At 35.6% G+C, this 27,953-nt stretch overlaps 2 protein-coding genes across 3 annotated transcripts in view; both read left to right on the top strand.

The window, feature by feature from the left end:
• LOC148302178 (putative ATP-dependent RNA helicase DHX35) overlaps positions 1-27,953 on the top strand; it is a 68,877-nt gene that overhangs the window by 11,357 nt on the left and 29,567 nt on the right. The gene's annotated exons all lie outside the window — the stretch shown is intronic.
• Cpes (Ceramide phosphoethanolamine synthase) lies at positions 13-22,411 on the top strand. The gene is made up of 2 exons (XM_088272115.1): positions 13-44; positions 20,641-22,411. Exon 2 carries the CDS (start codon positions 20,874-20,876, stop codon positions 22,137-22,139), a length of 1,266 nt encoding a protein of 421 aa, XP_088128241.1. The 5' UTR covers positions 13-44; positions 20,641-20,873; the 3' UTR covers positions 22,140-22,411.

The following is a 27,953-nucleotide window of genomic DNA, read 5'->3' as shown; positions in this document are numbered from 1 at the left end:
GTTTAACTAGTGAATGTGAGTGAGTTTCATACGAGTGTTTCGAGGTGTGTTTCAGATTTTATATTTCAAGGTAAAATGGCGAAAAGTGCACTAGGGGTTATTAGTCAGTATTAGGTTTTTTGGATATTCGTATTATTTAAAAAAATTGATATCTCAACATAGACGAAGAAGAATATGATAATCTTAGTATTTAAAGGAGTTATGCCCTGTCATGGGCTGGTTTAGTGATCACTTTTCGATACCAATACACGGTGTTTTAAGAAAAGAAACAATAACGTCTAATGTTGGGTTGAGAGAAAATTGAGTTGAGACTTTTCGTATATTGGACCTTAATATCAATTATTTAACCCCCCCTCCCCTTGGGAATCGAACCTGTGACCTCCAGTGCGGTAGCCGAGTGTGCTGACCATTGCACTATGGAGGCGGACACTACACTAAGGGTCATTAGTAGTAATAAAAATCAACAACCTTTATATAATAAATCTAAAAGTCTATTCGCCGAGGAATATTATTTTGTTAAGTATGTAAATATTCCAGTCAAAAAGGGTCTAATGTGAGTAATTTGGCTAGTGACGTCACTAGCGTTATGAAATATTCATGGAATCAGAGCTCGGAACTAAGTGGTTCTGTAGAAGGAACGGTGCGCCGACGCGACGTACGAATGCGTTACAATCTAATTTGATTACTGTAGCTCGTGTTAGGGTGGGTCGTTTCTTATTAAATATATATGTATAAATATATATGTATAAATATATATATATATATATATATATATATATATATATATATATATATATATATATATATATATATATACACATATATATATACACATATATATATATATACACATATATATATATACACATATATTGATCGCTTATTATATGAAACCAAGGTGATCAGTCCTGCGTTTCAGGTACCAGTCCAGGGTAATATTGAATAAAGATTCGAGTGAAAAAACACTCACATTTATTTTGCCCCCCCTGGGAACCAAACCCGGGACCTCCAGCACGGTAGCTAAACACGATATTTTTACATACGCAACGATTATTTCGACTCCTTACCCGGTCGCCTTCAAGTATTTGACAAATCTGATCGTGCCAAGTTTTCCTCAGTCCTCCTCTGCCCTTTTTCCAACTACATTCGCCTCGTAATTTTGTTTTGCCGTTCTTTGCTCACTCATTCGTTCCACATGCCCAAACCATCTCAACACACCTTTCTTAATTTTATCGATAATATTTATCTCAGCCTTGCATCATTTCCTTATTTCGCAGTTCGAACATCTATCATACATCTTTTTGCACCACATACGTCTGAGGGATTGCATTTCTACTGCTACTTTCATCCTTCTTATAGTATCGGATCCACTCCTTTGTTTGGCCCGGCGATCCACCCTAATGTTGATGTGCGCTCGTCACTATAACTGAGGGGCTTCCTGTATTATCGATACTATTTGCTAGCGTGGATTTAAAAAAAATCGATTTATTTATTTATGATTTTATCAGTGTCAACGGAGAATTGCGATGGTACTTGTCATTAGACAATATTATCGTTTGTCCGATATTATTATTTAAAAAATTCTAAGGGATGATTATTTAATTTATAATTAAAATATAACTTCGTTTTAAAATCACTATAAATATTTTATTATAAACTAACTTACTAACTAACTAACCATCACGCCGCTTCCCCGCAGGCGTAGGCAGAGAGAATAGAACGCCACACCAGTCTGTCTTTGCAAACATTCTTCGCCTCTTCCACGTTCATGCATCTCCTCATACATACCCGCCGATTGTTACGACTCCTAACCTGACCACTTTCAAGTATTTGGCATACCTGATCGTGCCATTTTTTTCTCGGTCTTCCTCTGCTCTTTTTTCCACTTACATTCGCCTCATAAATTTGTTTTACCGTTCTTTCCTCACTCATTCGTTCCACATGACCAAACCATCTCAATACACCTTTCTTAATTTTATCGATAATGCTTATCCCAGCTTTGCATTCCTTCCTTATTTCACTATTCGCACATCTATCATACATCGTTTTGTCGCACATTTTTCTGAGAGATCGCATTTCGACTGCATTCAGTCTACTTTCACCATTTTGCCAACTCCATGTTTCACTTCCATACATTAGAGTTGGAACCAGGACTCTGTTGTGCACTGCCAGTTTAGCTTCCGCTATTTTATTATAACTTAATTATAATGTCTACCGGTTAGCTTCGAAACTGGTGGACATTATAATTAAGTTATAGTAAAATGTTAACCGTGATTTTAAAACTAAGTTATATTTTAATAATAAATTGGAAAATCACAAAGTTCTTCCTCCAAATATATATTATAGATTCTTTATTTTTTACATTTTTTTGACATCTCATCATAATAATAATAAATCCCTTACCGCACCCCAATGGTGCATAGGGCACTGCTTCATACAAACGCAGTGTCATCTCGATCGATTACCCATGAAGGAAAGGTGATCAGCCCTCCGCTTCAGGTACCAGTCCAGGGTAATATTGAATAAATATTACAGTGAAAAAATCACTGATATTTATTTGACCCCCCCTGGGAATCGAACCTGGGACCTCCAGAACGGTAGGCGAGCATGCTGACAATTACACTACGGAGGCGGACATCTCAACATAGATGGAGAATAATATGGAAGTCTGGGTTTAACAGGGCATACGACCTGTCTTGGGCTGGTCAATTGATCACTTTACACACGCACAACATTCGAAATTCTACCATATTCTTCTTCATCTTTGATGAGATGTCAAAAATTAATATGTTATTATTAGTAGTTGGACGCTTTGCGTACTAAGCCAACTGTATGCGGTATATTGTATAGTCATATTTCTGGAGTTTCTGGCGCAAAGTTTCCAGAAATCAATGCTGGAAAATCCTGGATTCGTTCCAGGAATTAATGAAAGTAACATGGGCGCAGAAACGTCATAAGTCACAAAGCGACTCGGCTGCCTGCCATGCGAGTGTTTCTGCCTAGAATTTTCACTCATGAATCACATGAAATTATAGTAACTTTGTCCGCCTCCGTAGTGTAATGGTCAGCACGCTCGGCTGCCGTTCCGGAGGTTCCGGGCTCGATTCCCAGGGAGGGATTCAAATTTATATATGCACGTGATTTTTTTACTCTAATATTGATTCAATATTACCCTGGACTGGTACCTGAAGCGGAGGGCTGATCACCTTTCCTTTGTGTGTTAACGATCAAGATAACACTGCGTTTATATGATGCAGTGCCCTATGCACCATTGGGGGGTGGATAATGGTTTATAATAATAATAATATAAAGAGTAATTTATCGGCGTAAATCCACTCCACGAAACATATAAAGTTGAAGCCTGAGTAGGGACATGATAAACGGTGTTGCATAAGCCGTAGCTAGATTTCTGAGTCACTTGGACGTTAGATTAAAAAAATAAATAAAGGCTGCCTGCCATCTGTTAGCGGTGGGATAAATCGGTTATTCAGTTAATTCATTCGTCGGAAGCGTCATTCGGTCATTCAAAGCGTTTACTGTATGTCAAATGCTTGCACCTAAGGTCAGGAGTCAAAATAATCGGCGGATATGTATGAGGAAATGCATTCAAGTTATAATAATTCTTGCAACATTTAGAGTGTGTCCAAATACTTGTTCACAAAATCTGGATTATCTCCAATCACAGGAGTTATTTTCATATTACCTTTTGACATCTCATCAAAGATGAAGAAGAATATGGCAGTCTGGGCATTTACGGGGCTGACGACCGTCATAGGCTGGTTTAAGTGATCACTTTACACACGTGTAACATTCACCAATTCTACCCATCATTGACAAACACACTACTCAAATTCTTGGAAGTTCTTTATATATATGAACCAATTTAAAAACCTTGTTCTAAAATCACTAGAACTTCACTAGAGACATCTATTGGTGAGATGTAAAGAAGCTTTTTGTCAAGAGATGTCATTTTTTTGCAAAGAAATATTGACTAATGTGGAGTTCTATCCTCTCTGCCTACCCCTGCGGAGAATCGGACTGATAAGCAGTTAGATAGCTAGTGCACGCTTTCCGTAACAAGGTCAAACTTTTAAAGCAATGGATCTTTGTCAGACGGGAGGAATATCAAATTTAACATACTCAACCTATAAAGGATTGTATTAGACTAGTGAAGTGTTTATAACAGCCAATGTAATTAATATTTTCATTCATCATTTTCTTTTGGAAAATTCGCCTTCGAAAAAACGTTATTTTCGTAAGTTGGCGATGAATGACGTCACATAAACGACGGAGTTATTTTAATGTTGGTGTCATTGCTAAATTATTGGCGGCTCTATTTGTCGATGTCTATGGTCCACCCCCCTCTCCCCTCATATTTGTATAACACAAATGGTAGTGTAGTGGTAAACAAACAATCCACACTACTACTATTACAGCTCTGTAAACCATAGACAATAAACCATGTGACGTCATAAAACGTTCGATGACGGAAATTTGATGACGTATGCGAACGCACGTTTTTCGTTTTATCAAAATATCTAAAGTTTAAACCTTCATATCTTCCTTAGTTCTCTACATATTTTAATGAGAATGCTACCGATAGTCTTACGATTTTTCATATTAATTTATTAGCCAATAATATCACACATCGTGATATTTATTTACTATGAATACGCGTACAAGAAAATTCTTTTACATCTCGTTCCGCGTAACAATACGGTTGATATTATGCAAAATTATGCCGCTTGGCGTCGCAGGCCGCGTCACGTGACGCGAGAACGTCTACCAGGAGTGGTCCCCCGCGAATTGACGGCCCAGTCGACCTTTTCTCGTGGGTGTACTTCATTAATGAAGATTATAGGCCCACTTCACACAGCCAGGAAACACACTAGCACAGCGGTCGTCACACTTTTCTGGTCAAGGGCCACATGAGACAATGTTATGACACTTATGAATTGGGTATTATGTACGATAGCCGACATGCTAGCTTCCAGCTCGAAGCTCCTAAACGTACTCCTAGCCAACCCCTACCCCTATCTAGGCATTTACAGGGCTTATGACCTGTCATTGGCTGGTTTAAGTGGCCACTTGATGCTGTTCCCTGAAATAAATTAAAAATATTATTTGTCTCTATCGAGATTTTAATTACTCGAAATATTGTAAAAATAAAGTTAGTCGCAGTGCTAAAACAGTCAAAGATAATCTGTCTTTTTTTATTTTTTTATTTTTTTTTTTATGTATTAATTTTAAATCAAACACAGATTTTTAAAAAATAAACAGATAAACTAATAATTACATCTACATTTAAAAATTCTTAAAAATAATATTACCAACAAGTGTATTAAGCTTTAAAATATTAATTCTCTAAAATATGGCCATGTCAATAAATTCTTCCTTTCCCAGAAAATAAATATAAGGGAACATACCTACATCCCCCATTAGCTGCTGTTGTCTCCCATAAATTATTGCTGCACGTGTTAAAACTGTCACTTAGAATTGTATAGCTTCATAAGGACCGTAGTCCATTTGATCTTCACATTCGTTTGATAATGCCCTAACAAGGCGAAACAATCGTCACAATATAATTTTTTATGTGTTTTTTGTTAGTAAAATACAACTTAGTAGACTCGAAAAATCTGTGTTTGATTTAAAATTAATACATAAATTAAAATGGAGTTCTACAAATTAAACGCCAAATCAATAAATAATCTGTCTTAACTCAAAACAAATATTAATATCGAGTCATGTCAATTAAAAAAATGTAATTTAGAGTAACATCCGCAATTATCCGAATCATTTTTACATCGAATTCGGATACGGATATTTTTTTTTATTTCGGATATCCGAAAGATTTGGATATGGGTAAAGATATCTGTATCATCCCTGATAAAAAAGAAAGAAAAAACACTTTTTAATAATAATAATATAATAAAACCCTTATCCGCACCCCAATGGTGCATAGGGCACTGTGTCTTATAAACGCAGTGTTATCATAATCGTTTTACACATGAAGGAAAGGTGATCAGCCCTCCGCTTCAGGTACCAGTCCATGGTAATATTGAATAAATATTACAGTGAAAAAATCACTTATATTTATTTTTACACCCCATGGGAATCGAACCCGGGACCTCCAGAACGGTAGCCGAGCGTGCTGACCATTACACTACGGAGGCGGACTTTTTAATAGATTTATATTATCCACTGACACTTCGTGATGGAATTGCATTTTTAACCAGTTAACGTCAAAAAGTTAAAAGTTGATTAACCAGTCTGATGATGTCGGTAACGACGAAACCCGGTCGCTGGTCAAATAAAAATAAAGTGGAAAAGCTAAAAATATTGGTTTTAATCTAATAATATATTAAAGAAAAAACAGTTTATTATTCAAGATTTTTACTAGAACTACAAACATATTTTTTATGTAATTTTTATACGTAGTTTACAATATTATATTTAATCTACTAAAATTGTTTGCTATATCGCGGTCCGCCTCCGTAGTGTAATGGTCAGCACGCTCGGCTACCGTTCTGGAGGTCCCGGGTTCGATTCCCAAGGGGGGTAAAAATAAATATAAGTGATTTTTTCACTGTAATATTTATTCAATATTACCATGGACTGGTACCTGAAGCGGAGGGCTGATCACCTTTCCTTCATAAGTAAAACGATCATGATAACACCGCGTTTATAAGACACAGTGCCCTATGCACCATTGGGGTGCGGATAAGGGTTTTATTATTATATCGCGGGCCGCACAAATATCTGCCGCGGGCCGCAGTTTGACGACCAAGGCACTAGCAGATCTAAGCTGGAATTCTGCAGTCGTGATACAATCTATATAAATATACATGTTAATTTTATAGGTGTCTAACTACTAGAATTCCTGATTACTTAAAATCATTTATAATGGAAATTTAACGTTTTGGCGAGGACCTCCACGTTCTTATGTAGATGTAAATGTCTATCCCTGAAGATGACAAGGTTCTTGCCGAAACGTTGGAGAAAAGTACCAAAAATGAAAGTGGTTTAATATTATTTTTGACATCTCATCAAAGGTGAAGGGGAATATGGAAGTCTGGGCATTTACGGGGCTGACGACCGTCATAGGCTGGTTTGAGTGATCACTTTACACACCAATATTCACCAATTCTACCCATTATTGACAACCACACTACTGCTTAATAAAAAGCTTCTTTACATCTCACCAATAGATGTCTCTAGTGAAGTTCTAGCGATTCAAGAACAAGGTTTCTAAATTGGTTCATATATATAGAACTTCCAAGAATTTGAGTAGTGTGGTTGTCAATAATGGGTAGAATTGGTGAATGTTACACGTGTATAAAGTGATCACTTAAACCAGCCTATGACGGTCGTCAGCCCCGTAAACGCCCAGACTTCCATATTCTTCTTCATCTTTGATGAGATGTTAAAAAATAATATGTAAATAACTCCTGTAATTGGAGATAATCCAGATTTTGTGAACAAGTATTTGGACACACTCAAAATGTTGAAATTTAAGTATTGTTGTAAATAATTAAAACACAAATATTTTTCCTTATAAAAAAAACTGTGCTGAGATGCTAAAAATGTAAAAATGACACCTTACTGGAGAAAACCCCGATTTGTGAACAAGTATTTGGACACCCTCAAAATTTAGTAAACTCTCCATATCATTCGTCGTTCACTTTGTGTAATACCATTTGAAAACTCGCCGGTTTCGGAATAACCATTCCATCATCAGGGCAACCGGTTGCAGTCTAGTTGCCCTGTAGTTGACTTGATGGTGGAATGGCTATTCCGAAACCTATAGTCGCAAAGCGGTATTACAAAGATTGAACGACGTATAATAGGGAGAGTGTTACTACATCTTATTTTTTGACATCTCATCAAAGATGAAGAAGAATATGGAAGTCTGGGCATTTAAGGGGCTGACGACCGTCATAGGCTGGTTTAAGTGATCACTTTACACACGTGTAACATTCACCAAATCTACCCATTATTGACATTACTACATCTTAATCACAGCATTGATCTGTTTTTTTTTTGCTTGTTGCAATCGCTAACTTGTAATTTTGCGGTTTTGTATATACGGCATTATTTGTTGGTCGTGTCGGTGTAACCCTTTCGGCTCGATGTTCTCCGGAACACTTCGTTATTGTTTTAAGTCACTTCCTCACCGTTTGTTGTTCAGGATCTAACCCATTGACGCCGGGTATACACATTTAAACATATCGCTCACTCCTTTCAACAACGTCATATATCAAAAAAACTTTATTTTATCCTTAAAATATTTAAGTAATTTACCGTTAAAAATTGTATGTATAAAGATAAGCATATTATATATCGCTCACTCTTTTCAAGAACGTCATAAATAAAAAAAACTTGATTTTTCAGTAGATCGTTTTTAAAGTTTAAAAATATAATAAAATGTATTAAAAATACATATCGAGCCACTTATTGAACTTTTTACTGTGCAACAGATCTTTTTAGGTAAAACCTGAAGGTTTTTTTCTTCATTTGAAAAATATTTAGTATATTTAAAAAATAATTAAACAATACCTTTTCTTCAAAATGCAAAAACAACACTTTCTGCCCTGTAGCGGGTAAATATTAAGTTAAAAATATGCCGCTTTTGCTGGGATATAGTACATTTTCTGGGCATTCCGAAAACATTCACAACTGAAAATTGACGATTTTTAATAAAGGAGTGAGCGATTTGTGAGCAAGTATTTGGACACACTCAAAATGCTGTAAATTTAAAAAGATTCACTTGCATATATTTTTTGGCAACAGGAGTCAACGTGTTAAGCCGTAATGAGCCAATCCGCACACAATACACTCACCGGCCAATAAAGCGTAGCCAGCAGTGACGTGTGACAGTGTTGCTGTACCTTCCGAACGGCGCGGTGTACTGTATCGCTTATCTTATCAACATGTCGTGTCGTAAATAATTCGCGATGCGAGTCGAAGCGTTATCGCTGATAATCGAAATGAAACCGTTTAGTGCGACTGTGATTTTTACCAGCAATAGTGGAAAAATAGACTGAAGGTGTTAGATCAGTATTTTTTTTATCGAATTAGTGAAGATAGAACTGTAAAATGAGTTTATGAGGCGGATGAAGACCGAGGAAAACTTGGCATGATAATAAAATATGATAATAATTATAATTAGTCCGCCTCCGCAGTGTTATGGTTAGCATGCTTGGCTACCGTTTTGGAGGTCCTGTGTTCGATTCCCAGGGGCGTTAAATAAATAGTGATGTTTTCACTGTAATATTTATTCAATATTACCCGAATTATTATGAAGCGAAGCTGATCACCTTTCTTCGTATGTTAATTATCAAGATAACACTGCGTTTATATGATGCGGTGCCCTATGCACCATTGGGTGCGAATAAGGGTTAGAAGAAATAATATAAACACATTTGCTCACACATACACACACAGAAAACCCAGATTTGTGAACAAGTATTTGAACACACTTAAAATGTTGTAAATGATTTTTTTAATAAAAAAAAATGGATGGTTTGGGCATGTGGAACGAATGAGTAAAGAAAGAACTGTAAAATAAATTTATAGAGTGAATATAGTAGGAAATAGAAGGAGAGGAAGACCTAAGAAAACTTGGCGTGATCAAGTTGTCAGTCCGGTCAGGAGTCAAAGCAATCAGCAGGTATATATGAGGTGATGCATGAATGTGGGAGAGGCTTAGAATGTTTGCAAAGACAGAGTGGTGTGGCGTTCTGATCTCTCTGCCTACTCCTGCGGGAAATGGCGTGATGGTTAATTAGTTAGTTGGTCTCGTGTGAAAATTCTAATCGATAACATTAGCGATATCTATTTTAAACAATTCAATGATTTTTTGTTACAAATGAAGTTGCTTAGGTACAATATGATCAAACAAGAATCCAACGCATTTTTTTTTATTGATTACCATACTAGATGTTCTATTCTTCTTCTTATTCTATTCAACTTATCGTCTTTGTAGACTATTGAAGTCAGCTCTCCTCGTCCTCACGCTGTAGGTCCTTCTACCATGGACAACGTCACCTAGGCCATGCTTTCGAATCATGTTATCTCTCTGCAGCATCCATGAATTCTTTGGTCTTCCTCTAGATGTCTTTCGAGGTAGATCCATGGCGATTGCCTGGTTCATAATATGATCAGGTTCTCTGCGTCCTATGTGCCCATACCATCCCAATTGCCTTTCCTCTACCTTACTATTGACGCCTGTTACAGCCAGGCTCCCACGAATGCGTGAACTCTTTATTCTGTCTCTAAGGGACACTCCAGCTGACCATCTAAGCATTCGCATTTCAGCTGTTTCTAGTTGCCTAGAGTAGGTGTTATACATCGATGTTGGACATATCGCTCACTCCTTTCAAGAACGTCATAAATCAAAAAACTTGTTTTTTCAGGAGGACGTTTTTAAAGTTTAAAAATATAATACAATGTATTAAAAATAAATATCAAGTTACTTTATTTATTGTTTCGTCATTAACTTTGTGGTAAGAAATGTTCCAATGATTAAAGAAAACACTTGTTTTTTACCACTTGAGTTTTATTATAGACTACATGTTTCAGAAGTTAAACTTCCATCATTCAGGTCTGCATATTAAATAAATTTAATTTAATTGAAAATTTAGAAATCCAAAAAAACCTAAATTCTACTAATAATTTATTAAATAGTATATTGTTTCAAAATTCTTCACCTTTGCTTTCCATTTTTCCTTTGTTTTCAAACTCCGTCCCTTGACTTACCCTTTCCCTTTACTTTCCCCTCTCCTTATTTATAGAAAAATTTTATATTTTATATTTTAGTTACTATACAGACCTGAATGATGGAAGTTTAACTTCTGAAACATGTAGTCTATAATAAAACTCAAGTGGTAAAAAACAAGTGTTTTCTTTAATCATTGTATCAAGTTACTTATTGATCTTTTTACTGTGCAACAGATCTTTTTAAGTAAAACCTAAAGGTTTTTTCTCCATTTGAAAAATATTTAGTAATTTTTTAAAAATAATTAAACAATACATTTTCTTCAAAATTCAAGAACAACACTTTATGCCCTGTAGCGGGTAAATGTTAAGTTAAAAATATGTCTGTTTTTTGGGATATAGTACATTTTCTGGGCATTCCGAAAACATGCACAACTGAAAATTGACGATTTTTGATTTATGACGTTCTTGAAAGGAGTGAGCGATATTCTTCTTGGTTTCATCCCAAATTATCGTCTTTGTAGACTGTTGGGATCAGCTCTCCTCGTCCTCAGGCTGTAGGTCCTTCTACCATGGACAACGTCACCTAGGCCATGCCTTCGTATCATGTTATCTTTCTGCAGCATCCACGAATTTTTTGCTCTTTGTCTATATGTTTTTCGAGGAAGATGAACACCCAACTTGCTCCTACTTATTTTCTTGATTTTTTTAAATATCGTAGTCATACAGGAGAAAGTTACCAAGTTACCATTTCTTACAAAAACGTGATCATTGACTATTTGAAATCTACTAGCTTAATATTGCCCTGAAAAAATCCCAGAACGATTTTAAATTTGGAAGTATTATATATAATAATAAGACCCTTATCCGCACCCCAATGGTGCATAGGGCACTGCGTCATATAAACGCAGTGTTATCTTGATCGTTTATACATGAAGGAAAGGTGATCAGCCCTCCGCTTCAAGTACCAGTCCAGGGTAATATTGAATAAATATTACAGTGAAAAATCACTCATATTTATTCTTGCCCTCCCTGGGAATCGAACCCGGGTCCTCTAGAACGGTAGCCGAGCGTGCTGACCACTATACTACGGAGGCATTATATATTGACTTGTTAAAAATGACTAACTGCATTGATGTTTATTTTCTTGCCAAGCAAAAGTGACTTAAATGGGGCCTCCTGAACATTTTACGTTTTGGTAGTTGGTCACTTTCTCCTGTACGACTACGATATTCATACTTCAAAGTTTTGAATCATGTTATCTTTCTGCAGCATCCATGAATTCTTTGATCTTCTTCTAAATGTCTTTCGAGGAAGATGTATAGCGAATGCCTGGTTCACAATACGTTCAATAGAGGTTCTATTGTACTCTTAAAAGTACACAAGAGCTAACCACACTCACTTTGTAGTAACAGCGATAATACCTTATCTCATATCCGCGTACTGGCTGACGCTATGGGCATGAATAAGCACGAAGGGTAAACGAACCAGTTTTGGACAGGTTACGGACTGCCCATTGATAGAGTTCATACTTATTATTGTCGAAGAATAATGGTTGAGTGGAAATGCGATGCTAGACTATTCTCTGTAAATGTCTTTGCACTATTCCGTGTCTGTCTGCTGTGCTGGTCGGGGTTGTGGGCGTCTGCGTACCGGCCAACGTCGAGTCGGCATCGGATCTAGCTGACTAACTGAACTAAATACTAATCCCTTTCACTGCCTACACCGGGGTACTTCTAGAAAATTTGGTGATGGACTTACAATCTTGTATTTATTTAGATTGGCAGTGACAGGTATATTGAAAGCTTTTGAATGTTAATTCACAGTAAAATCGGGATACAATTTTATATTGTTTCACATATTCAATAAATTTCGCAACTTAGTTTAAAAAAAATGCTTTGCAAGAGCAGATCTGTCAGGAAGCCTAGATGCTTCTTTATCAGATTTGGGCATGCGGTGGGTCAGCTTTCAATTATTATTGTCGAGATATAGAAAGGAGCGAATGTTGGGAGCAGAGTAAATGCTGCACTATTTTTTTAAATTTATTTATTTGGGTTAAAAACAGCAACGCATATAAAACAATATAATTCAATATTTAAAAAATATACATAAAATAAAGCCAATAACGTTTTATTTATTTTTTCGGCATTAACTTTGTGGTAAGACATGATGGAATTGTAAATGAAAACACTCTTTTTTTTACCACTTAAGTTTATTTTATGAAGACTAGTTTCGGAAGTTATGCTTCCATCTTCAGGTTTAAAGTAAGTTTACATTAAGACCTAAAGATAGAAGCATAGTTACCGAAACTAGTCGTCATAAAATAAACTCAATTGGTAAAAAAAAACAAGTGTTTTCATTTACAGAGACAATTACAGTTAACCACAGAAACACAAAAAGATTCGTACAAAAGATCTAGTGTAGATCTAGCAAATGAACGCGTATGAGAGGGCGAATGTGCATGTGTGAAGTGTGTAAGAGGGTGTGTGTGTGTGAGATGATGATGTTGAGGTGTTGATTCTAGTGGAGACGTACATACAACGCAGAGAAAGAGTTTAAAGATCCTCAGAGGTGAATATGCTTACCATTCGACTTTTCAACACATATTTGCCGCAACTGAATATGTCAACATATATATAATATGCTTATCTTTATATATATACAATTTTTAACGATAAATTACCGAAATATTTTCAGGACAAAATAGTTTTAAATAAAAAATTTCATGAACATGAATCGCAAATATTTTTGATGTATAAGGGTTTGAAAATGTATGATGATATGCCTGAATGTATGAAGAATGAAAAGAGTCTGAAAGAATTTAATCATAAATGTTTTGTTTACTGTAAGATGTAAATATATATACATAATGTAAATTAAGTGTAAAACATACTTTGTATACAACATTTTGAGTGTGTCCAAATACTTGTTCACAAAATCTGGATTATCTCCAATCACAGGAGTTATTTTCATACTACTTTTTGACATCTCATCAAAGGTGAAGAAGAATATGTAAGTCTGGGCATTTACGGGGCTGATGACCGCCATAAGTGCCCAGAAATAAATGTCATAAATATGTGTAAAGTGATCACTTAAACCAGCCTACGACGGTCGTCAGCACCGTAAATGCCCAGACTTCCATATTCTTCTTCATCTTTGATGAGATGTCAAAAAATAATATAGTTTGTATATGTAATATATATTATATAAACCTAATTTGGTCAGTGTCCAACATTGGTTCGCTTACCCTACGTATTTCATCTGAGCATCGTGCGACGGTAAATATTTATATATGATTACAAACATAAATTAAAATATATATATACCATATATATAATAAATCTTGAGTGAACAGAAGTCAGATATCAAACAAAATGCATAGCAGTATTTACGAACATGGTTTATTTGAGAAAAAGGGTTTTTACCAAGTAAAACTCAAATAAAAATGAATAGATATTTAGATTTTTAATGTAACCAAATACTTGTTCACAATGGAAACATATCACGATGTGATTATTGGCTAATAAATTAATATGAAAAATCACTAGCTATCGGTAGCATTCTTATTGACATCTGTAGGGAACTAAGGGAGATATGAAGGTTTAAACTTTAGGTATTTGAATAAAAGTAAAAAACGTGCGTCCTCATACGTCATCAAATTTTCGTCATCGAACGTTTTATGACGTCATATGGTTTACTGTCTATGGTTTATAGAGCTGTTATAGTAGTTGTGTGGATTGTTTGTTTACCTCTACACTACCATTTGTGTTATACAAATATGAGGGGAGGGGGGTGGATTATAGACATCAACAAATAGAGCCGCCAATAATATAGTAATGACACCAACATTAAAATAACTCCATCGTTTCTGTGACGTCATTCATTGCCAACTTACGAAAATAACGTTTTTTCGGGGGCGAATTTTGCAAAAAATAATGACGTATGAAAGTATTAATTATTACTTATGTTAAAAACACTTCACGAGTCTAATACAATCCTTTATAGGTTGAGTATGTTAATTTAGATATTCCTCCCGTCTGACAAAGATCCATTCTGGTGATCATACATGATGTATTATTATTGGCTAATAAATTAAAATGAAAAATCACAAGACTATCGGTAGCATTCTTATTGAAATCTGTAGAGAACTAAGGGAGATATTAAGGTTTAAAGTTTACATATTTGAATAAAACTAAAAACGGACGTCGCTATACGTCATCAAATTTTACGTCATCGGGTGTGTTATGGGGCGTATCCCTCTATGTATCTGCTTTAAAGAGGTGTAATAGTAGTAGTGTGGATTCGTTTCTGTGACGTCATTCGTTACCAACATACGAAAACAACGTTTTTACGTAGGCGAATTTTGCAAATGAAAATGATGAATGAAAATATTGATTATATCGGCTGTTATAAACACTTCACGAGTCTAATACATTCCTTTATAGGTTGAGTATGTTAAATTAGATATTCTTCCAGAGTGATAATACCCTATTAGGGGTTATTTTTTATATATTTTTTTGACATCTCGATACAGATGAAGAAGAACACGGATTAACACGGCTTACGACCGTCATTTTTTTTAATTTTATCAATTTTTAAAAGAATTATTAGTAGAACAGAATCAGATGTCAGAAAAATTCTTATAAAATATAATGATAACAATAAAACCCTTATCCGCACCCCAATGGTGCATAGGGCACTGCTTCATATAAACGCAGTGTTATCTCGATCGTTTTACACATGAAGGAAAGGTGATCAGCCCTCCGCTTCAGGTACCAGTCCAGGGTAATATTGAATAAATATTACAGTGAAAAAATCTATAATCTATAAAATATATATATATATTTTTTTCATTCAAACCCTTATCCGCACCCGATGGTGCATAGGGCACTGCATCATATAAACGCAGTGTTATCTTGATCGTTAACACATGAAGGAAAGGTGATCAGCCCTCCGCTTCAGGTACCAGTCCAGGATAATATTGAATAAATATTACAGTGAAAAAATCACTTATATTTATTTGACCCCCCTGGGAATCGAACCCGGGACCTCCAGTGCGGTAGCCGAGCGTGCTGACCACTACACTACGGAGGCGGACAAAATATATAATTATAAAAATATTAACAGATAAAAAATGTTTAACAGATTAAAAAATAATGTACTGTCATCCATGATAAAAAAAAAATATAACAAACAACGGATTTAAATTCAAGATTATCCTAGGTTGGTGTAGATAACAAAAATAATAATCGATGCTTATCATTAGCTTGAATATTAACCCTAATATCGCTCACTCCTTTCAACAACGTCATATATCAAAAACTTGATTTTTCAGGAGATCGTTTTTAAAGTTTAAAAATATAATAAAATGTATTAAAATAAATATCAAGCCACTTATTGAAGTTTTTACTGCGCAACAGATCTTTTTAGGTAAAACCTGAAGGTTTTTTCTCCATTTGAAAAATATTTTGTATGTTTGAAAAAATAATTAAACAATACCTTTTCTTAAAAATGCAAAAACAACACTTTCTGCCCTGTAGCGGGTAAGTATTATGTTTTAAATATGCCGCTTTTGCTGGGATATAGTACATTTTCTGGGTATTCCGAAAACATGCACAACTTAAAATTGACGATTTTTTATAAATATATTCTTCTTCATCTATGTTGAGTTAAAAAATATGACGTCGCCCACCTTATCAAGCTGATATACCTTGGGAATATTAGAAGGGGGGGATAGGGAGATGAAAGAAAATTCAGCACAAAAAATATACTTAAATTGATTTAATTAAAAATATAAAAATTATACGAAAGTGACTTTAACTTAAACTAATCTTATCCGCTATCTTAAATTAGCTTAAAATTAATTAATCCTATCTTAAATTAAACTTATTCTAACCTTTGGTGGAAAAGATGCGCCATGATGCTGGGGTGGCCGTGATCCTTTGTGAAAAAACTGCGCCGTTGGATGCTGGGATGAGGTTCTTCTTATGACGGGCCGCCGTGCGATGATTCTTGCTTCTTATCTTCTTCTCCTAGTAGAGCTTCAGCTCTTAATTTGAGGCTTATGACCCGGCGTGGGTTTGCTTTTGATACTCCGGATGAGTAACTCCTTTTTTTCTATCTTCTCTCTCCCTGCGTAGAGCTCCCGCTCTTCTCCTCACTTAAGTCTTAAAACCTGGTGTAGGTATGCTCCTTCTAACTGATTTCTCCCGACTGCTCGATCCCCCTGATCTCTCCCGACTGCTCCTTCCAACTCCTTGATCCCACTGATTTCCCGAATGCTCCTTCCAACTGATTTCTCCCCGTTGATTGCTCCCAACTGACTATTCCGACCAGTCCGACTGGTCGGTCCTCTCTGATCTGATGGATCCCTTCCAACTGTTGGCTTCCAAGTCCCCGGCTTCCAAGTGACCGATCCCACTGATTTCTTCCCGTTATATTCGGTTTCTCTCCTTGAAGATCACGCCCTCGAAACCATTTTTCATTGGCTGACGGTGCGCTTGTATCCACCCCCAAAATTTTCAACGTCTAGACATTTCAATTAGCAAACTTAATTTTATTTATAATATAATAAAGAATGCTCTTAGGATAAATGACCGCCGGCAAACATCTATTATCCCTTTACAAAGGCCAGCGGGTTGGCGACAGTTTTTTATGATTCAAACCTTTTAAATACATTTTAGTTTTACGACAGGTAAATTATAAAAGGTCGGAGCCATAAAAAATATTTGCGCGCACAGAAATTTTTTTTTTCCTAAGACTAATTAATTAAATGGATTGACGATTGATTTTTTTAGCCAGCCTGAAAGGATAAACGTGGTTTCACCACGTCAAATATCTTTAAAAATAACTCCTGATTGGAGATAATCCAGATTTGTGAACAAGTATGTGGACACACTCAAAATGTTGTTTAATAAACAGTGCCCTATGCTAACTAACTAACTATCTAACTAACCATCACGCCGCTTCCCCGCAGGGGTAGGCAGAGAGAATAGAGCGCCACACCACTCTGTTCTTGCAAACATTCTTCCACGTTCATGCATCTCCTCATACATACCCGCCGATTGTTACGACTCCTAACCTGACCACTTTCAAGTATTTGGCACACCTGAGTGCCCTATGCACCATTCGGTATGGGAAATGGTCAGAATGGCTTGGTTACTAAATCACTGTAGGTAGATATTAAATTCATATTCCTTTCTTATCGTGAATTCGATTAGATTATTTTGGTACGATATTTATTGGAGAGTATATTTTTTTATCTTAGTTTTATTATATTTGTCAATTTTTCCACACGTGCCGCGAGTCGTTCGGTTTCTTCGTCTTCTACGCTGGTCTTTCTCATTTCTCTTGTCGGGTTTTCTCGAGACTAGTGAAGGTTTAACAATCTCCGTTCGGTCGTGATAATTTTCTAACGTAGTATCATGTTACCATAGATGGCTCCAGTGAATTCACGCATATGAAGCGTCATGGGATTTATGGCATATGTAGAACTTTCAAAAACTTGAGTAGTGTGGTTGTCGATGATGGGTAGAATAGAATGGTGAATGTTACACGCGTGTAAAGTGATCACTTAACCAGCCTATGACAGGTCGCAAGCCCTGTATATACCCAGACTTGTATCGAGACCATATTCTTCATCTATGTTGAGATGTCAAAAATGTAAAAAAATCACTTAACCCGCCTATGACAGGTCACAAGCACTGTAAAAACCCAGATTTTCATATTCTTCGTCTATGTTGAGATGCCAAAAAATGTGAATAAAATCACTTAAACAGAATATGACAGGTCACAAGCACTGTAAAAACCCAGATTTTCATATTTTTCATCTATGTTGAGATGCCAAAAATGTAAAAAAAATCACTTAAACAGAATATGACAGGTCACAAGCACTGTAAAAACCCAGATTTTCATATTCTTCATCTATGTTGAGATGCCAAATTTTTTTTAAAAAATCACTTAAACAGAATATGACAGTTCACAAGCCCTGTAAAAACCCAGATTTTCATATTCTTCATCTATGTTGAGATGCCAAAAATGTAAAAAAATCACTTAACCCGCCTATGACAGGTCACAAGCACTGTAAAAACCCAGATTTTCATATTCTTCATCTATGTTGAGATGCCGAAAAATGTGAAAAAAATCACTTAAACAGAATATGACAGGTCACAAGCACTGTAAAAACCCAGATTTTCATATTCTTCATCTATGTTGAGATGCCAAAAAATGTGAAAAAATCACTTAAACAGAATATGACAGGTCACAAGCACTGTAAAAACCCAGATTTTCATATTCTTCATCTATGTTGAGATGCCAAAATATGTGAAAAAATCACTTAAACAGAATATGACAGGTCACAAGCTCTGTAAAAACCCAGATTTTCATATTCTTCATCTATGTTGAGATGCCAAAAAATGTGAAAAAATCACTTGAACAGAATATGACAGGTCACAAGTCCTGTAAAAACCCAGACTTATTCCATATTCTTTTTCATCTTAGTTAAGATTCAGTATTAAAAAAAGTCCTCTGTGTACAAAACTTGTACTTGTGAACCAAGATTTGGACGCACTTGAAATGTTGTAATTATAATATTTTTATGAAAATCTTCTTCAAAACCCTTATGGTGCATAGGTCACTGCATCATATAAAAGCAGTGTTATCTTGATCGTTAACACACGAAGGAAGGGTGATCAGCCCTTTGCTTCAGGTACCAGTCCATGGTAATATTGGAATAAATATTAAAGTGAAAAATTCGCTTATATTTATTTTCACCCCCCTACCTGGGAATCGAACCCGGGACCTCCAGCACGGTAGCCGTGCGTGCTGACCATAACACTACTGAGGCGGACATTATGAAAATCACACATGTACATGTATATATAGTAATTTTATGAAAAGTACATAACACATTGGTGCTTTTTCCACAGTTTACGAAACAACACATAATAATAAAATACACAAAAACACCATCCGTCCGCCTCCGTAGTGTAATGGTCAGTACACTCGGCTACCGTTCTGGAGGTCCCGGGTTCGATTCCCAAGGGGGGTAAAATAAATATAAGTGATTTTTTCACTGTAATATTTATTCAATATTACCATGGACTGGTACCTGAAGCGGGGGGCTGATCACCTTTCCTTCATGTGTAAAAAAACGATCAAGATAACACTGCGTTTATATGACACAGTGCCCTATGCACCATTGGGTTGCGGATAAGGGTTTTATTATTATTATAAATTCATATTTTTTTCCATTTAATGGGATGTATGAAATTGTTTTATTTTATTTTTGACCAATTGTCAATATTATTAATATTTTAAGCATTTACTTTGCAGTTAGTCATTTTTACTTTTATATTTCTTTTTACGAAAATATTTGTAATATTAGTATATAACCACTCGCCGTTGGTCACAATAGACCTAATTTGGTCGCAGTGCCATAAGGGATGCAAGTTCGATTGACCTCAAAAAAAAAAAAAACACTCAGAGATTTTTATGTCTACCTGTTTCGAGACGTACCCGTCTCTTCATCAGGACCAATACTGTCACTACCTGTCACCACCATAGCACTATGCACATACTGAAAACTACACAAAATGTTTATCACATGCAATTTTGTGCAGTTTTATGTGTATGAATAGTGCTATGGTGGTGACGTGTAGTATTATTGGCATGCTGCTGTAGTGATTGTCCTGACGAAGAGACGGGTACGTCTCGAAACCGGTAGACATAAAAATCTCTGTGAGTGGTTATATACTAATATTACAAACATTTTTGTAAAAAAATATAAAAATTAAAATAATACCCTAGAACCGCTGTATCATAGCATTGAGTCATTCTTTCCGTCTAGCTTAGCTCAGAAATTAGTGCACTTTTTATTACGCCATATGTACACTACTAAAGTGTCTACATTTATCAGCAGCGCAGATAACGACTTCGACACAAAGAGTGCCGTTAAAGACTTGCTAACTGAAAAACACTTACCCAGATAAAAATGGATAATATGTCTATAAGTGCCCATTGTTTCGCCTGTGAAAATCGCGTGTGTCGGTCAACGAAATGCCATTGTTGAACAGAACTCGGACATAGTGTTTACGAAGGTTCCCGCGATGTCGCAAACGGATAATTGTTCTTACGATCTGTGATACAATAGCTCCAAGATGATCGGCCCCTCGTCCCACATCAGCAAGTTCCTGTTGAGCTTGTTCTTTCTCCTACTGCTCTTCTACGTCTTCATGGATGTCAGCATGTACCTGAGGATACAGAACTACCCGATTAGTACCGATGGCTCAAAAACGTCTGGTCAAAACGATGGTATAGAAGAATTCAAGAACTGGTCGGTATACTCGCTTACAAACGGATCGAGAAGAGAGTTTTCTACCGAATTGTCGCGGAATGCTCTAGAATCTGTCAGTTTCAACAGTGTTTCGTCGTCGACCCATTATAATAGAAGGGTCGATAGATCTTTTGGAGTCGACGCGTTGGAATACGACTGTGTGACATGGATCCCGTGCGATATTAATCCTTTATGCTATCCCACGGTCAAGGCGTTGATGCTAGATCACACGAATCATTACCTGTTCGCTCCGCTGGTGTCAATCATCGACATTTCCATAGGGATATCGCAGAGGATGCCTTTCATAACGCCGAACATAATATCGTACTCCCACGTAGTACTAGCGGCGATAGCTGGAAAGCTAATATCGGTGGACTCTTTACCCTACAGAAGAGTAGGCGTCGTGCTGTTCCAGATACGAACCTTGCTAGACGACCTGGATGGACATGTCGCCAGATCAAGGAAGCACATAGTCGGAGAAAGATCGGAAGTCGGAACATCCGGGTATTATATAGACGGCATCTGCGATCTCATCGGATGTGTGTTCTTAGTTCTCGGGATATTCTGCTTCCTCAAGAACAACCCTCCCAGAAGGGGCTACGTCAAAGTGCACACTGTTTTACCGCAGTACAGCGAGCCAGCAACGACTAAAGAGACGTCCGACTCCAACGGGGAAGTCGGATTCATCTACAAGCCAAAAGTCTCGATGGAGAGGATGCTGAGAAAGATCTTGCTGTTCTCGGGCCAGCTGATGCTGTCTTCCATGGCTTGGAACAGGTACATAGACATCTACCAGCAGTCTCTAGAGAGGGACGAAGGAGAAACTGACTCTCAGCACCGGCGGCAGCTGTCGGTCTTCAGGTCTGGTTTGTTCTTCGCCGTGGCCTGGCTGTGGAAGATCGTGAACGTCCACAGCTTCCTGCACTGCATCCTGCTCGCCATCTTCTGCGACAAGCTCTGGGAGTTCCTCAAGTTCGTCCAGTTTGCCGGATACGCGGTTCTCGTGATCTCCGTCGGCCTGACGGAGATTCACGTTTTGAAAGTCCAAAATTATATTTACAAATTCTACAGCAGTCAGTCTCCTTCGTAAGCCGCATATCCTTGTCCTTTACGAACTGATAAGACAATCTTTTCGAAATATGCTTCTCGAAGTATTGGCTTTTAAATAACTTGTTTCAATGCATCAAAAACAAATGTACAATACATGGCGAACCCATGCGAAAAGAGACCTTTGAACAAATTTATTGTCTAGTTGAAAACCATAGAGGTTTTTCTTGAGTGTTTTCTGCAGATATTATGTGGCACATTTTATAAAATTTATAAAATAAAACAACTTTGTTTTTTACGACTTTTTTATTGGTATATTTTTTCTCCAACCGGTTTCAACAAAAACCTTGTCATCGGGGTTAAACATGTACCCATATAATATGTATAACACAGAGTGAACGATGAATGATAAGGAGAGTGTTAAAAACAAAGTTGTTTTATTTTTTGAAAACCATAGAGGTTCTTGTGATATTTTAGTATTTTCCAACCTAGCCACCTTGTGATAGTATTTTACAGTAATAAAGCTTATCCAAATATATTATCAGTATTATGACCTGTCGTCTACTGGAGGTCCCGGGTTCGATTCCCAGGGGGGGTCATATATATACAAGTGATTTTTTCACTCTAATATTTAATCAATATTACCCTGGACTGGTACGTGAGGCGGAGGGCTGATCACCTTTCCCTCACATGTCAACGATCAAGATAACACTGCGTTTATATCATGCAGTGCCCTATGCACCAACGGTTGAGAAGACGAAGAATGATTATCAACCTGAATTGTATGAAAACCAAATTTTGGTGTTGAGTTTTGAAAGCCACTTGAAATTTTTATCAACAAATCATTCATCTTTAACCCTAAATAATAATAATAATAATAATAATAAAACCCTTATCCGCACCCCAGTGGTGCATAGAGCACTGCGTCATATAAACGCAGTGTTATCTTGATCGTTTACACATGAAGGAAAGGTGATCAGCCCTCCGCTTCAGGTACCAGTCCAGGGTAATATTGAATAAATATGACAGTGAGAAAATCACTTATATTTATTTTACCCCCCTTGGGAATCGAACCCAGGACCTCAAGAACGGTAGCCGAGCGTGCTAACCATTACACTACGGAGGCGGACCCTAAATAACTAAACTATATTTGTAGATACATGGTAACTAAACATTCGTCAGGTAGACTACGCAATTAAAAACGTGAAAATTATCAAAAGTATTTATTAAAAATAGTAACTGGTTGCATGAACACTTAAGTTTGGTTTATTAGGAATGAATGTAAGAGACATTTGACAGTAAATCAGTATTCCGTAAACAGAGCCTGGCGGGCGCGGGGTGCAGGGAACTAAGTGCACTTGACTTGCACCCAGAAGGGCGTTGTCGCGTGGACTAGTGTTTAGTTATATGGGGTTAAACTTTAATTCATGTGCTTTTAAGGATATATTCATAAACCAAATATCATTTGATACTCAACCTGTGTTTGACCGTTTGAACCTCTATAGTTTTCTCCCCTCAAATCAATAAATGTTGAAAGAAAAAACTTGTCACCATTCCATCTTAAGGTTTATATATAAGAGTTGAATTTTTATAACTTATTTACTTTTTACATATCGCTCACTCCTTTCAACAACGTCATATATCAAAAAACTTGATTTTTCAGTAGATCGTTTTTAAAAATATAATACAATGTATTAAAAATAGATATCAAGCCACTTATTAAACTTTTTACTGTGCAACAGATCTTTTTAGGTAAAACCTGAATGTTTTTTCTCCATTTGAAAAATATTTCAAAAAATAATTAAACAATACCTTTTCTTCAAAATGCAAAAACAACGCTTTTTGCCCTGTAGCGGGTAAATATTAAGTTAAAAATATGCGGCTTTTATGGGATATATGTAGTACATTTTCTGGGCATTCCGAAAACATGCACGTCTGAAAATTGACGATTTTTGATATATGACGTTGTTGAAAGGAGTGAGCGATATGGTTTTATGTATAGTTATTTCTATGTTATATATTGTTTTTAACTACTATCACAGATTTTTTACTTTAAATTGGACGTCAAGTTGTGTTTCATAAAAAGGTAGAATTTTTAAAAATATATTCAAAGCAGTACTCACGATTCAAAGTAGCATTGAAAATCTTATTTATTGTAACTGCAGACAGTTGGTAGAATTCTATATTAAATTGTTGGGTAATATATCCAAAATAAAACAAGGTTTGTTGGATTGAATTCTACATTTATTTATGTATATGTTAATACATAAATAAATACATATGTTAATAATGATGTTTGATAGATGTTCGAATGATGAAATAAGGAATGAATGTAAGGCTGAGATAAGCATTATCGATAAAATTAAGAAAGGTGTGTTGAGATGGTTTGGACATGTGGAGCGTATGAGTGAAGAAATAACGGTTAAACAAATTTATGAGGCGAATGTAGTTGGAAAAAGAAGCAGAGGACGACCGAGGAAAACTTGGCACAATCAGGTATGTCGCGATGGCGTGATGGTTAGTTAGTTAGTTAGTTAGTTTTATGTTAATACATACACTCAATGTGTTTGATAATGTCCTAAGAAGAGGAAACGCGTCACGTATTAACATACATACATAAACAAATGTAGAATTCAATCCATCAAACCTAGTTTTATTTTGGATATATTGCCCAACAGTTGAAAATCTTGTCTGAAAACTGTACTACGCATCGCTCGCACTATGACAGTGCGCCGCGCAGGCTTGCCAACTTGACGACTGACGCACTCGCTAGTCTTAACCCTTACAGTGCTAAAAACTGCATTTACGATAAGTATTTTGTACACCATATTAAAATGTGGTGTCAAAAACGGGAAAAATGTGAATATATTCCTAAATGTTGCTATTAATGACCACAGTTGAAGTTGACATGTCGCTCACCCCTTTCAAGAACGTCACAAATCAAAAAACTTGATTTTTCAGGAGAACGTTTTTTAAGTTTAAAAATATATTACAATGTATTAAAAATAAATATCAAGCTACTTACTGAACTTTTTACTTTGCAAGAGATCTTTTTAGGTAAAACCTGGAGGTTATTTCTCTATTTGAAAAATATTTAGTATATTTAAAAAAATAATCAAACAATACCTTTTCTTCAAAATGCAAAAATATCACTTTCTGCCCTGTAGCAGGTAAATATCAATTTAAAAATATGCCTCTTGCTAGGATATAGTACATTTTCTAAGCATTCCGAAAACATGCACAACTGAAAATTGTCAATTTTTGATTTATGACGTTCTTGAAAGGAGTAAGCGATGTATCAGTAGGGTTGTGGTCCCGTGGTTAGTGTCGCGGACTCTTAAGTCAGAGTTTCACGGTTCAAACCCACTCTACCACAATAGTTTAGAGACTAGTAGGAATGTGTATTTGATTACGCATTTTTTTCGATTGTTGCGCGGTATGATCGATAATCCTGAAATTATCCGGAGCATTGGTCTGTATGTTCCCGATAGTTACCTAAGACAGCGTCGGCATAGATTGTTTCACATTCCTATACACAGGACCAACCTGTCGATGGTTATGCCTGTAGGAAGAGCTACCGCTATGTTGAACAATATCATATTGGATATTGATCTGTTCCATGTGTCCGAAGGAGTCTTCCGAAGCGGGATTCTTCTACACCTTTAACAAGAGTCTTCTTACTTACTTTTTAATTTGTTTTTTAATGTATACGCCTGAAATGTTAGTTTGTAATGTATATATTAATTATTGAATAAATTGAATTGAATTGAATTGAATTTGATACCTATTTCTAACAATGAGCCACTTTGACTCACAGAAATAGTATGAAATTAAAATATTTTAGTAAATAATTAAAATACAAATATTTCTTTTTAATTTTTTTTTTTAATGTTAGCTCTGGCGAGTGCCTAAAAAACATAAAAAAATACATTGCAATTTTTTTTATAAAATACAATATAACGTTCAATTTGCAGTGAAAAACCTGTATAAATTTATATAATTACTTTTCATTTCGCAAATGCATCTGAAAATATGCATTTATTCTTTTGATGCTAATTTGACAGTAGAAAGTGCTACCAACGATAAAATTAGTTCATAGGATTGTATAATACACTGTTTAAAGTGCTGCAAATAATTCCCAGTTCTTTACGATGTAAATTTTATGTATTTTAAGGAAAAACGATTAATATTTTATTATAATTAACTTATTTTTATATACTACAAGACTTGTATTAATATCAAAGTATTCTTCTTCTTCTTCTTCTTCCTCTTCTTCTTCTTAATGTGCCACCCACGCTGAAAATTTATAATCCTCATAGCAATTCTACCTTGTCTGCAGCCGCTCTATAAATGACTGCTTGGAATAAAACTAGTAGGAAATTTGATTTTAATTTTAGGGTAATACATATCGCTCACTCCTTTCAAGAACGTCATAAATCAAAAATCGTCAATTTTCAGTTGTGCATGTCTTGGGAATGCCCAGAAAATGTACTATATCCCAGCAAAAGCGGCATATTTTTAACTAAATATTTACCCGCTACAGGGCAGAAAGTGTTGTTTCTGCATTTCGAAGAAAAGGTATTGATTAATTAATTTTTTGAAATAAACAAGTAATTTTTCAAATGGAGAAAAAACCTTCAGGTTTTACCTAAAAAGATCTGTTGCACAGTAAAAAGTTCAATAAGTGGCTTGATATTTAATTTTGATTAATTGTATCATATTTTCAAACTTTAAAAACGTTCTCCTGAAAAATCATATATTTTGATTTATGACGTTCTTAAAAGGAGTGAGCGATATATACAAAACTAAACAAGGTTATTGGATTGAATTCTACTTTTATTTAAAAATGTACAATGATGTATTTTGTGACGTGTTTCGTCATATCAAGACATTATCAAACTGCCAATATTTGTGAAATATCCTTGTATGTATATTATTATAAGGAATTTTTACAAATTACATTACATTTTATATCCTATTTAATTTTTAATTAATGTTTTACTTAGTAAATACCACAATTTCTTAAGATCTACTGCGACACGTGTTTCTATGCATTACGACACCGTACGGTGTTTGAAAATGATGCGGAATGCATCGAAACACGTGTCACAATAGATTTTAAGAAATAGTGGTATTTACTAAGTAAAACATAAATTAAAAATGGATAGATTTCACCACAAAGTGACTGCCGAATCAATTAATGAAACTATTTAATTTTATTAAATTGAAAACAAATTTGAGGCGATTGTGGTTGGTAATAGAAACAGACGAAAGCTGATGAAAACTTGGCGTGATCAACTGGCAAAAAACGTTAACTCTAAAATCCCCGTTTGAATAATTCCTGTTATTTAAAGCTTTTAGCCTGAATAAAATAATACCCGCTATCAAACATAAATTTGAATTTACTTTTAAAACCACATATCGCTCACTCCTTTCAAGAACGTCATAAATCAAAAATCGTCAATTTTCAGTTGTGCATGTTTTCGGAATGCCCATAAAATGTACTATATCCCAGCAAAAGCGGCATATTTTTAACTTAATATTTACCCGCTACAGGGCAGAAAGTGTTGTTTTTGCATTTTGAAGAAAAGGTATTGTTTAATTATTTTTTTAAATCTACTAAATATTTTTCAAATGGAGAAAAAACCTTCAGGTTTTACTTAAAAAGATCTGTTGCACAGCAAAAAGTTCAATAAGTGGCTTGATGTTTATTTTTAATACATTGTGATTTCTTTTTAAACTTTAAAAACGTTCTCCTGAAAAATCAAGTTTTTTGATTTATGACATTCTTGAAAGGAGTGAGCGATATATGACATTTCAAACTATTTGTGTATTATCACAGTTCATAGAACGATGT

Source organism: Brachycentrus maculatus, unplaced genomic scaffold, assembly GCF_059751285.1.
Source record: "Brachycentrus maculatus isolate JH-2025_06_01 unplaced genomic scaffold, ASM5975128v1 h1tg000475l, whole genome shotgun sequence".
Classification (NCBI taxonomy): Eukaryota; Metazoa; Arthropoda; class Insecta; order Trichoptera; family Brachycentridae; genus Brachycentrus; species Brachycentrus maculatus.
The sequence above is the reverse complement of the archived record's forward strand: the minus strand, read 5'-3'. Positions and strand labels throughout refer to the sequence as shown.

What these genes read in the sequence shown, in the direction of transcription:
- Cpes (XM_088272115.1), top strand. Translation starts at nt 20,874, where the DNA reads ATGATCGGCCCCTCGTCCCACATCAGCAAGTTCCTGTTGAGCTTGTTC.